The sequence below is a fragment of the Genypterus blacodes genome, unplaced genomic scaffold (assembly GCF_046128005.1).
Source record: "Genypterus blacodes isolate CSIRO-AG114 ecotype Tasmania unplaced genomic scaffold, CSIRO-AGI_Gbla_v1 ptg000009l_1, whole genome shotgun sequence".
NCBI lineage: Eukaryota > Metazoa > Chordata > Actinopteri > Ophidiiformes > Ophidiidae > Genypterus > Genypterus blacodes.
In genome coordinates, this window is record NW_027466823.1 from 586,837 (window position 1) to 600,139 (window position 13,303).

The 13,303-nt window shown below is 48.8% G+C and overlaps 1 protein-coding gene across 1 annotated transcript; it reads left to right on the forward strand.

The window, feature by feature from the left end:
• The first annotated feature begins 2,436 nt into the window (after positions 1-2,436).
• On the forward strand, positions 2,437-11,383 carry cdh24a (cadherin 24, type 2a). Its single transcript, XM_076158416.1, has 13 exons — positions 2,437-2,619; positions 5,159-5,453; positions 5,546-5,665; positions 5,961-6,128; positions 7,630-7,811; positions 8,814-9,070; positions 9,172-9,308; positions 9,479-9,600; positions 10,149-10,266; positions 10,408-10,775; positions 10,882-11,033; positions 11,120-11,295; positions 11,364-11,383. Exons 1-13 carry the CDS (start codon positions 2,437-2,439, stop codon positions 11,381-11,383), a joined length of 2,298 nt encoding a protein of 765 aa, XP_076014531.1.
• Positions 11,384-13,303: the final 1,920 nt, after the last annotated feature.

Here is a 13,303-nt window from a genome sequence, read left to right on the forward strand (position 1 = left end):
TAAGGCCTGACATGCACAGGCTATTTTTAATAAAATGAAATCACCCTGTTGCAGTGAAGCGACTCCACACAGAGTGAAGTGAGACTGAAACAGCGATTTGCAATTTAGAGCCATGTCACCACTCACGGTGCCATCCGGAGACAGCAACAGCAACTCGTCCTCCGCCTTTCATCCCCCATTCCTCTGTTATATTTCATCCGTATCTACACGCTCCTATTCCAAAGACTTCAAACAACACTCAGCAACGTTCTGCTGCAATATGTATTTGTAGCTAAGCTACAGAGGAGAAATGTAAGCCATGGACGTTATAGATGCTAATACACAAAAGAGAAAACCAGGGTTTATAAGGTGTTTCTCTGTGTTTACATGTTCAAGATGGGGAAACAGAGGCATTGGTTCACAATTACTACACATTAATATGGATGAGATTATATAATGGGTCTGCAAAATGAGAAGAAAACATTTTCAAGGGTATTTTGTCTTTTTAGAGGAACATATATGAAGTAAATATAATTAACTTAACAATCTGATAAAAAGCTCAGATTCACTCTGTTCTCAGGCCAGCTCTCTAGAATATAGGTTGGTTTTATGTTTATGCTTTCTACTTTGAAGATTTAGCTGTTTTTCATGTATATTTTGAGGCCATAAAGGATGAAACATCAGTAAATGTGATCTTCATCCTCCTGCCAAGATCACAAGTGTCTCACCACCCTGGGCTCATTTGGGTTTAGATCAATCAAAGGTGCAATGCACATTTAGTTTAGCTGTGCCTCCATTTATCCAGAACACAGAGGCGGAGTGAGTGTAATCAGTCTGTATCCATGGTGATGATCCTGTGCATATCAGACCGTTTGATCATTTCTTTAGTTTTGTAGCGTTTCCTTTTCTTGGAACTCATGAAACTTCATTTACATTATGTATCTATGAGTAATGCTCTGCTGCTCTGTGAGTGTGTGTGTGTGCGTCCATGTGTGCGTCCATGTGTGTGTGTGTATGTGTGCGTCCATGTGTGTGTGTGTGTGTGTGTGAGAGAGAGAGACTGGGTGATGACACGTGTCTATTAAAGGCTTGTTAAGCCCTTGACAGCTTTGGTACATCCAGTTTGAAAGATCAATGTGTGGGATCTGACTCTAATACTAACCAAACTCCTGATCATTAAACTTTTGGGAAATGAGGACAGTCATTGATTCCATTATTTATGAGTCTAATTAATCTTTTAAGGGGAACTTCTTTCACGAGTGGGCATTGAGACGCGGGGAGTCTGTCTTTAGGAATGACATCAATCACCTGATGGTCAGGCGGTCGTGTCTGACAGAGGACAATAAAGAGGCTGTGATCTTTCTCAATGCTCTCCCCTCAGGATGGGAATTAATTGAAATTTTTAAGACCACACTTAACTCACTGAGAATACCTTTAAGGGCCGTTAAACCAGCCTGGACCCGGGCAGCGTTCACACACAACAGCAAGAGCTCCATAAATGAGACTGATCAGTAATCAGTGGTGGCGTCTGTGTCCTTCATAGGTGACATCAGATGATAATAAGCTTTATTTCTTTGTAATTGCAGTGTTTTTTTATAGTAACGGTTTGGAAGCTTGGCTGTCGTACAACAAATAGTAATTTAAAAAAGCTCTCTTCACACATTTGCCTCTTTACACATCAAACTTTCTATTTATAAGCTAATGAGGGACATGTCAACTCCTCTGTTTGTCTTCTCTTAAGCACCTCCGAGCACTTTTGTTTCAATTTAATGAAGACAGTAGAGATTACACTAATTATGTCTTCTCCCAGGTAATCCTGCTCCGACCGTGGGATCGTCTGTGCTCTGCATGGGAAAATGTGAAGAAAGACAGCAAAATGAAGACGGGCCCTGAGGGGAGGAAAGGAAATTTAGAAGCAGAAGAAGGGAAATGTGCCTCTGTGAAATTCTGCCTGTGATCAGCCGCTGCTCAGCCCTTAGTTGAAACACATTCTCTGCCTCAGCCATGGCAGCACACACTGTTCTTCTTGTTCTGTTATTCTGCGTAGGGGAAAGGCTAAGAAACAGCAACTCCATGGCCGCCGGCCTATCAAAGGAGGATGTTTTGCAAGATGCGTCCAACAAAAGTCAAGAAGACTTCCATTATCCAGGATCCTCTGATCCGCTTGTTCTTTTCAAAGAGCTGGAAGGTCAAATTCACAGTGGAGCGGACCAAATGAGAAGCCTGACTGATGTGACTGTGAAGAGGAACAACAGGGGACCAGAGGAGGGTTTGGATCTGGTAAAGAATGCTCTAATGAGACAAACACTGCATCCACAACCCACACAATCCAAATCCCAGAAACCTGAGCGGCCCCTTCAGCTGCGCCTGTGGCCTGGAGAGAGGAGCAGCTTTACTGAGTCTGACACTGAAGCTGAGGATGGAACTGACAGGCTCAGTCTGAGGCCTGAGCTCTACATGGAGCCAGGCGTCCGGGTTCAGCCCGACCCGGCTCGTGGACGCTCTGAGCCGGTGACATCACCTGAAGTCTTCGGTTCCCAGCCGTCCCTGCCCCGCCCTCGCCACAGGCGGAGCTGGCTCTGGAACCAGTTCTTCGTCATTGAAGAGTACAGAGGACCTGAGCCTGTGCTTATCGGGCGGGTAAGCCATTACACACACACACACACACACACACACACACACATATCAGTCACCTCTATCTGTACGCAGGCACCCCCAACATCACACACACACACAGCAGGGCTCAGAGCTTAGTGAAGGTTCCTCTGTCGCCACACCAGCAAACATCTGACTGCTGTTGGTGTCACAGCGTGAGAAGCGAGGGTTCATCCTCAGCGCACCTGAAGCGTTCAGATCCCAGGGGGTTACATGAGCGGGCGGCTAATGCAGCTGCTGGCAGTCGCACTCAGAGACGGAGGATTAGATCAGCTGTAACACTAACAGGGACGACTGCCAGCCACTCTAGCTAGCAATATACTTTATAGTGACAGCGTAGATTGGATTCTTACCAGTGCTGTATACACCTCATAAATGTTTAATCTTCCTCACTGGTTGTTATTGATATGGTCAGGGAGGGATGTTAAAGCAATCAGCACACACACATACACACACACAGAAGGCAGCTCACTTTCCTCCAAACCCAATCTCCGTGATCATCCTGGTGTAATAAAGCGTCACAGCGTTATGAAGCAGGTTGAAGCTCGTTCTTCCTCTGTTTTTATTTTCTAAATTAGAGATCGCAGTGTCAGACTAAATGCCGGTGCAAGAATGGAGATGTTCGCCTGTGAGGAGTTCAGATTAGGAGGTGAGAAAGGTAAGAATGTGGAGCAAAGCAGAGAGACGGAGGGAGCGATGTGCTGCAGGAGAGCAAGGAGGGGAAATTGAGATAAGAGAGTGGGAGAGAAAGTGACAAAGGAATGGAAAGAGACTATTTTCCGCTTTGTTTTTATGGGCAGGATACATTTCTCTCCCACTGTAAGTGTGCCGGAGCGTGCCGACGGAATCACAGCAGGATTGAGCCGGCAATTAAGACGCTGAGGAGAGAGGCTGGGAAGAAAGGGGATGGAGTGGGAAAGCAAGGAGAGGGAGACACACGCACTCTAACAAAGATGTCTTGTGGTGAAGTGTGGGATCAAAACTGAAGCTGGCTGCGAGGAAGGAGCAGAGTGGGAGCAGAGTGGGGGAGGAGGAGGAGGAGGAGGAGGAGGAGGGGGAGGTGGGCGTAGGAATGAAGGGAAAAAGCCTGAGCCCCATCTCCAGCAATTTGTTGGGTATGCCATCACCCGTTTCTATAATCCTTAACTTTATCCTCCCGTGTTCATACACACACTCACACTCACACACACAGACACACACACACACACACACACACTCACACACACAGAGTGGGTCTGGTTTCATGCCTATGTGCAGTATGTTAATGTGAGCATGCGGCATGTATGTAAGAGTGTATGAACACCTTGAGGCAGAACAAACTGACATGAATCCTTTCCCCTTAAGCACTTTGACACATTCACACTAACAAATGGAACCCTTTAATGAAGTGAATCTGCTCCCAAGTGTCAACTCCCAATGTGGGCGGCTTCATCGCCACAAGATGTAGGTTTCTAGTTTGCATGAGAATCTGAGGTCGGCAGCAGAGTGTGTGTGAGTGTGTGAGTGTGTGTGAGTGTGTGAGTGTGAGTGTGTGTGAGTGTGGTGAGTGTGTGAGCGAGCTTTGTGGATTATGAACATGTGCAGATGTGCCTTAAGGGCAGAGAGATGTGAGGGTTCTTGGTCAGAAAGCTCAATGTGATGAAGGCTGAGTAATCTCTTTAGCTTTCTATTTCTGTGTGTCTGGACTTTCACCTATCAAACTCACACTGATGTCCTCTGGGCCCTGAAATACTGAACACGGATTCTGCATCACAGGGGGAAGCACCTCGCCAAAGAGGGGGGGGGGGGGGGGGGGGGGGGAAGAGAGAGAGTGAGAGGGGAAGAGGGAGAGAGGGGGGGGGAAGAGGGAGAGGGGGGAAGAGGGAGAGAGAGAGGAGAAGAGAGAGAGAAAGAGAGAGGGGGGAGAGAGAGAGACAGAGAGGTGAAGAGAGAGAGAGGGGGGAGAGAGAGGGTGAGTGTGAGAGAGCGAGAGCGAGAGACAGAGAGGGGGGGCAGTGAGAGAGAGAGAGAGAAATGTGAGCAGATGGACATTCCGTGTAAGTGAGGTAAATTGATAATAAGCATAAACATAAGAAATGGAAGAGGGGGGGCTGTGATAGAGGCAGGAGGACATCAGGGGGACGGATCTAGAAGAAGATGAGCACAGATGGAGAGAGGAGACCCAAAAGGTACAGCTGGAGGTTCTGGCAGCCTTTAGTGTCCTGATCTCTGAGCACATACATGTAGGACGCTCGCAGGGCGGCGGTCCACACTCATGTGTTCTTTGCCCCTTGTTCAATCCCCCGGTGGCGTTCTCTGGTCCAGTGAGTTAATGAGCTGCATGCATCAGTAACCAGCCCGGTCCATTCCTGTCCTGCACACCTGCTCCCATTCACTTCAGAGTCAATGAGCACATCTCGACTTTACATAAATCATCCAGTTCACACGCTCATATTTGCTCTCTGCCAGGTAAATAGATGAAGATTAGCGAGGTAGAGGAGAGGAGGAGGAGTGATTCTGTCCTCTGCTCTGTTCCTCCTCACAGCTCCACACAGATATGGACAAAGGTGACGGCCGCACTAAGTATTTACTGGAGGGAGAGGGCGTCGGCTCTGTGTTTGTGATTGACAGCAACACGGGGAACATCCATGTGACCAAGTCCCTGGACCGGGAGGAGAAGGACCAGTACCGCCTCATCGCCACGGCTACGGACCGCCAGACGGGCCGCGCCCTGGAACCCTCGTCTGAGTTCATCATCCGAGTGCAGGACATCAACGACAACCCGCCCGTCTTCTCCACTCAGCCTTATGTTGCCACGGTGCCGGAGATGGCCAACATAGGTACGGCACAAAGCGGCCACCTGCTGCCTCTGGCGGTGCGTTCAGGGGTCGTTCAGGGGTTTGTAAAATCTGCTGCCTCCTCTCTTTCACAGGCACGTCCATAATCCAAGTCACAGCCAGAGATGCTGATGATCCAACATATGGTAACAGTGCCCGGCTGGTGTACGCCATCACTCAGGGCCAGGACTATTTCTCTGTGGATCCTCAAACAGGTCAGCTCACATCCACACACACACACACAGACACACACAGACACACACACACATCCCTGTAAAGCTGTTTAGCATAATATTCCTCTCCGAGTAAATCCTGGTTGGATATCATATGTTGTATCTGTGGCGCCGTGTGCCTGGTGTCGCTAAGAGCGTTTCATATGATAAATAATCCTCTGCAGACACACACACACACACACACACACACACACACACACAGCCTGTGGTTATGTGTTTTAATGCTCTAATTCCAAAGTGGATGTTTCTCTCTCCGCCCTGTTTGTCCTCTCCACAGGCATCCTGCGCACAGCCGTACCTGACATGGACAGAGAGACACAGGAGGAATATCTGGTTGTCCTGCAGGCCAAAGACATGGGGGGACACCTGGGGGGACTGTCAGGGACGACCACGGTCACAGTCAAGCTGTCGGACGTCAACGACAACCCCCCTCATTTCAGAAGGAGTAGGCGCCGCCATTATCAACGCTTAATTATCGGCAGCTCTCCGTCTCAATAATGGGAGGATGTGTGTGTGTGTGTGTGTGTGTGTGTGTGAGTGTGTGTGAAAGATAAAACTGATGAAACGCTGTGTAATGGCATTTGTGACAGCAGTCTGATATTTCCTGCCTCCTCTGGGGCTCGTCTCAGCGGGGGTAAGATAAGATATACAGTAAGCTTTGAAGCAGCTCAAGTTAAACTGTTTGACACTTCAGAGTCCCTTTTTCCATTTAAGACTTCTTTCTAATCGTTTGTCTGAGACGCCTTTGTCAAGTTGATTGGCGTAAACATCTGCACGCACACTTCCCAGAGGTTCAGGCGGTCAAACGCGTCCTGGTGAGACCGGAGTGTCTTGAGGAGTGAAAGATCATGTCGGCTCTTTCTCAGCCCAGCTCTTCCACGTTCCACGCTATTAATATTTCATCTTAAAGTTCAGTGCTTTCTGCTTCAATAGACAGTAAAATCACTGCAGAATGCGTCTGAGCCATGCTGCTTTAGTCTCGCTATCTCTCCTCTGTTCACACACTCGCCCCTCTTCCACACACACACACACACACACACACTCTCTCATGCTGCCATTCATCTTAATGTTTAAAGCTCCCCCTCCTCATGTTGATGTTTCAGTCTGCAATCATGCTTTATAGAAGCAATTTGATCTTTCCAAACGCCAACAGTGTCTTATTTATTTATAGATCTCTTTACTCTCTCTCTCCGCCCCCCAGGTCTTTGCTTCAGGTCGTTACTTTCACTTTGACACTGAGCCACAATTTAAACAAACAGCTCATTTGGGATGCACTTCAGATATGAGAGGTGTGTCTCTACAATCCAGAGGCAATTAGCATCAAATGAGATGTGATGCTGAATCTGCAGCTTGTTACGGTGTTGATCATGTAGAAGCCACAGATCTGTGCCTGTGTCATGTCATCACACTGTGATAGAAGAGGAACAAGATGATGAAATACTGTTAATGAACTAAGAGGATTTATAATGGAAACTAAATCCTAAACCAATGAGCTTCAGTCTGAGAAATGAAACCTACAGAAATTCTTATTCTATGGTTCAGAAAATATTATTATGAAATGTTTAATTCAAGTTTATGTATTGTATTATTTTAATTCAGAAGTGTTTAAGGCTGTGTTGTGTCTTGTTGGTGAGCCGAGGCTTTGATTGATGATTTAAGAATATAAACGGTGTAAAGATAAATACCTTTTGCATGTGAAATAGAACTAAAGTGGTACAATTAGATACAGATACATTTTTCACGCCACTTGAGAAGTATAAATAAGAGAGAGTGACACATGGGTGCAGCCTGTGATGCTGCCAACAGAGACACACAACCTGCTCCTGTGTCTGCACACACAAAAGACATGCAGGCGCCGTTTCTCCTCATGGAGCTGAATCAATATTCAGGTGCAGTGCTCACAGTCATTACAGTGTTCATTATGTCCTCCTCTCTGATCGCTGCAGGTGCCTGGTCCTTCTCTGTGTCTGAGCTGGCAGCTCCAGGTGTGGAGGTGGGCCGACTCACCGCCTCAGACCCCGACCTGGGTGAGAACGCACAGCTGGAGTTCACCGTCCTCGACACGGAGGAGAGCCACATATTCAATATCACAGGGAAGGAACAAGAGGCTATCATCGTGCTCAACAAGGTGAGCAAGGAAACACGGAGAGCAGCATCAATCCGGACCAGCAGAATGAGTGGGGATGCTCAGGATAGAAGCATAATGTGCCTGTTTCAAGATGTCACCATTATCTGGTCAGAGTTCAAACAGAGTGATGGGGATCTGATCCTAAAGCTCCGTGTCTGAGGGAGAGCAGAGCAGGATCCTATGGCAACAGGAGCTCAGGAGAACACCGGAGCACATCTGGCTTTTTTCACTCTAAAGTTTCTGCCCTGTATTTGTCTTCATCAGAGTCCCAACAGTGTAGATCCGCCTCGCAGGCATGAGTTCAGGATGGGGAGGGGAGGGAGGGGGGGCTTTCATTAAGGAGCTACAACACTTCAAGTAGCTCCCTAACCAATGAGCCGGGTCTAAACTGGGCTCCAGAGGCTTCTGTTCAGATCAATATGTTCGATCAGCTTCATTCAGGGCCGCTGATACATTACAGCAAACGACCCAGACGTCAATACCAAACACATTCAGACCCTGGACCGACACAAGCAGCCACAGAATCTGGAGAAGTGAGGAAATCTTTACACTTCGACACTTTTATTACATTTTACTTTTGCACCGGTGTCGCAAATTACTGAGTCATTTAAACATTTTAGTGCAGCACTCAAACTCCTCTGACAGGATCGGGACCTCAAGGCTCTACAGGCAGAATTAATGAACTACACAATCAACTGATGAGCAGCTGATGGGAAATTGCTGCTGATTTGAAGGAGCAGAGATGTTTGTCTCTGCACCTGAGAGTTAAAAGTCTGAGTTGCATTCCTCTTTACTGCAAACTTAGAAGGAAATGTAAGAAAATGAGTGAAATAGAAAGATTAAAGACAGAGGAAGGTGAGGGTTATAGAGGAAGATACATCCTCTATGAATGATTCACTGTTATTAAAGTATTAACTGTGTATCTGAACATGAAGCATGAAAGAGTTTAAATGAAGCGTGGCCTTCACACTAAGTAAGAGTGCGTTGTGTTTTACCCGTCAGCTGCTGGATTATGAGAGCCGCAGCTCGTACTCCTTCTCTGTGGAGGTCTCCAACCCCGTGGTGGACGCCCGGTACCTGAGGAAGGGCCCCTTTAAGGACAAGGCCACGGTCCGGGTCCTGGTCCTCAATGCTGACGAGCCTCCGCGCTTCTCCAGGGCCCGGTACCATCTGGACGTGTCTGAGAACTGTCCGCCCGTCTGCTCCGTGGGCCAGGTCAGCGCCGTGGACCCCGACACGGGACAGGGCGCCAACATCAGGTGCTGATTACGCGCTCACTCACTCACTCCCTCACTCCCTCACTCCTCTTTCCTCTGTCTGGCTCCTCTGGGTTCATTATCAGGCTCGTTTCTGTGCTCAGGTACTCCATCGATCCCCAGTCGGACCCTGAGGCTCTGTTCCGCATCGCCTCTGACACGGGCTTCATCAGCACGGTGATGGAGCTGGACCGGGAGCAGGAGCAGTGGCATAATATCACTGTCATCGCCACACAGAGGGGTACGTCTGCCCCCCCCCCCCCCCCCCCTGGCCCCAGGGCACGCAGGCAGCCCGGCTCAGTGGAGTCATCTTTCACTCAGAGCCTGGAACAGGAAGTGTGGAGCAGACAAGTTAGAGAGTCAGGGATCATTTCAACACGAGTGTCATTCTGCTTCTTTTTTTTTTCGCAGACAATCCCAATCTTGTATCAAGGGTGGTGGTTGCCATAGAGACAATAGATCAGAATGACAATGCACCGGAGTTGGACAGGCAGTACAGCACGTCTGTGTGTGACTCCAGCGCCCCCGGCCAGGTCGGTCTCTCTCTCTCTCTCTCTCTCTCTCTCTCTCTCTCTCATGGTTCAGTTCACCGCAAATTGTTTTCAGGTTGGGATCTGTTTATGACTTTCTCTTCTCTTTTTTAATTGATTTTATATCTGAACCTTATTATTAAAATATTGTGATGAGAGAGGAGGAAGGCAAACACATCCCATAATGATTTGAATTTGAATTGAACAGTATTTAGTCTTCCATATCATATAAATGTAAATGTCCTCATGTCGGTGCTGAGTGCAGGAATATGAATCAAACTGTTTGTTATTCAGGTTGTGCTCATTCATAGTTTCATTTTATTTGTTATATATTTGATTGATGGTGTAATTAACAAAGATAGGATTTCTTTAATGACAACTAACAGTTCTCTTTTATCAGACAACCTTCAAATGTAGCATAGTCTGTAGATTCAGTTCTTTCTTGAGTTCAGACGGAGCTTCTCTTCTCTCACTCTCTCTCTCTCTCTTCTCTTCTCTCTCTCTTCTCTCTCTCTTCTCTTTCTCTCTCTCTCTCTCTCTCTCTCTCTCAGGTGGTCCAGGTCCTGCGAGCTGTGGATAAGGACCAAGCAGGTCTGGAGACCCCGGTCCACTTCAGCATCGCTCCAGAGTCCAGCTCTGCTCTCAACCTCAGCATCAGAGAGAGTGGAGGTAGAACCGGTTTGCTCCGCTTTTTTCCATTTGACACAAAATCAACATTGTGACAGGAGCCAGAGTCGCTGTGTGTGTGTGTGCGTGTGCAGCGAGTGTGTGTGTGTGTGATGTGCAGCATGTTGTTTACTCCATTATCAGGTGTAACCGCCAGCTTGGTCCTCCAGTCTGCCTTGGATCCTCTCCCTGGCTTCTCCTCCTCCTCTCTGCTCACTCTCTACGTGCCAGTGGTTCTGCGTGACGGAGCGTCGGGTCTGACCAACACCGGCACCGTCACCGTGACCATTTGTCCGTGTGTGAGCGGAGGCATGCAGACGGAGGACAGGGGGAGGCAGAGAGACAGGAGATGGGAGAGACACCTGGTGTGTCTGCCCGTCCCCTCCACCTCTCCCTCTCTCATCTTCAGTCTGGTCACTCTGCTCGGCATGCTGGCCTGTGTCACCACACTGCTGGGTGAGTCTGGGCCAAATGTCTGCTTTGTGACATTTCAGGAGATTCTGAACACTTGTGTCAGCTCGACTCTGAGTCTGTGTGTGTGTGTGTGTGTGTGTGTGTGTGTCACTTTGTTACCCTTTAGTGGTGTGTGCACTCTCCCTGTCTCTGCGCCACAAAAAGCGAGACTCCCACTCCCCCTTGGAGGAGGACGATGTGAGGGAGAACATCATCTCCTATGATGACGAGGGAGGAGGGGAGGCGGACACGGCGGCGTTTGACATCACAGCTCTGAAGAGTCTGCACAGAATACAGCACATGCACAACAGAAACATGTGAGCCTCGTCCTTAACATGTTGTCCTCAGCTTGAGTGGACGTGTGTGACTCTCTGTGACTCCGTCCTCTCGCCTCTCCACACAGATGGTACACGCAGCAGAATCAGCCCAGGGCCAGAACATACAGCTGGGGTCGTAACCTTCACCCCAGCCTGGAACCTCAGCGGCCCGGCTCAGCTCCGCTCTACGGACGCCTCTGCTACGGCATCCGCACTCTGCCTGTTCTCAGAGATTACCCAGAGGGGGGGCCTCTGGAGGCGGGTGTGCAGCTGACTCAGCTGACCCACGGGCTGACTGAAGGTCACCATGCTAGCTCCCTGGTCACCCAGACGCAGCAGAGCACCTTTGAGCCTCTGCAGCGCCCCCCTGAGATGAGCTTTGGTAGCTATGTGGCAGAACACCTGCTGGCAAAGAGCAAACCTGCAGACACAAACAACGCAGGCCGAGCAAACGCTGACACCAAACAGAATCAGGACCAGACTAAGGTCAGACTGTAACACTGTGACTGTTAACAGATGAGATGATGTCAACCTTCCTGAACTCTTTCCTTATTGTTTCCCTTTATAGACAAACCCTGCAGAAACAGAGAGAACTCTGCCAGGCAACGCTGCAAACCCAACTTACTGTGATCCCATAGAGTCCTCCTGTCAGAGTCACACTAGCTCTTCATCAAACCATGAAGGGAGACCGGAATCGTCCCAGACCAGCACCGGAGCCACCAGCTTCACAGTGGAGGACATGGATACGGACACTTCAATGCCCTCCGTGTCAGAGAGACACTTCTCAAATACGAGTCTAATGAGTTCAGTCAACGTTCCCGTCTACCTGAAAGGAGACACGTACAGCATCGTGGGCTCGCTGAACCCAGGTAACGGCGGCTCGTGCATGAAGGAGGCTGTGAGCGGTGGGCTGCTGTACCCGGGGGGGGTCCACCCTCAGGCCCTGACCTTACCTGGGGGCTTGGTTGCTGTGAAGGGCTGGGCCTCTGAGACAGCAGAGGGGAACAAACCTCTGCACCTCAAGATGGAAGATCTCCTGAATTTCCGCCTGGACCAGGTGACCTTTGACCAGTCGCAGCCCCCCTACGACTCACTGCAGACTTACGAGTTTGAGGGTCGTGACTCCAGGGCCGAGTCGCTGAGTTCACTGGAGAGCAACGGAGACAAGGAGGAGGGCAGAGCGGAGGGAGGCATGGAGGAGTTAAACCTGAAGTTTCAAAGACTGGTGGAGATCATTAAAGAGAGGGAGAGGGAGAAGGAGAAGGAGCATGAAGGAGAGTCAGAGACAGAGGGAGGGACATCAGCGGCTGAGCGAGGCGAGGATACGGAGGCTTCTGTCAGTGAGACACATAAACAAACTGAGGAGCAAGACAAAGAGCTGCAGAGATGGGAATTCTAGTGTTTCTACACAGGAATGAAAGAGAAGATGGAGAACTCTCCTGACAGTGATGGAATTTAAACACACAGAGGTGACAGGATGCACAGCTTCTGACACCAACGTTCCCGTCTCACCCTCAGCGGGAGGATCCAGGAGGCTGACAGACAGACAGACAGACAGTATAGTCACAGTACACTTCCACCTCCACTGTGTTTATAGAATGCATATGGAAGCTGTCACTTTCACACCGCTCCTGTAACTGAGATGAATAATGCACTTAGGCTTTCAAAGCTAAAGTTATGAAAAATTCACTTTTTGAAATATTGATTCTGAGCCCTGAAAGCTGCATTGTTAGAAAATAGGCCTCATGAAATATTGAGCAGGATTGTGATATTTAATATTGATAGTTTAATAGGGGCACAGTCACTAGAGAGAGAGCCGCGTGGTGTGAATGCATCATTTGCATCATTTGGAACGGGCGCCGGGATTTATTTTAGAGCCTCTAAAGTATACATTATACATTATACATTATGCACACTATACCACCACACCCGTCCACAGAGAGCCTATCCAGTGAACACAACTGCACCCATAGCTCTGAATACCTTCACACCCTGCAGCCCTGCAGAGTGAGAACCTGAGCTCTTAGACAGTTAGCGAGTAGAGCCGTCGTTGTGGTAGAAGCTCAACCTGCTCACTATGCAATCAGACACACAGCATCATAGCTTCAGCACTGTCAGACTGTTGTGTACAGTTTGTGAGAGTCCAGTAGGTGATGATGTCATTGCGTGAATACACTGACCTCAGCTTCAGTGGTGGTTGTTGTTGTTGTTGTTGTTCTCGTCCGGACACACACACACACACACACACACACACTCACAGGGAAGGATCT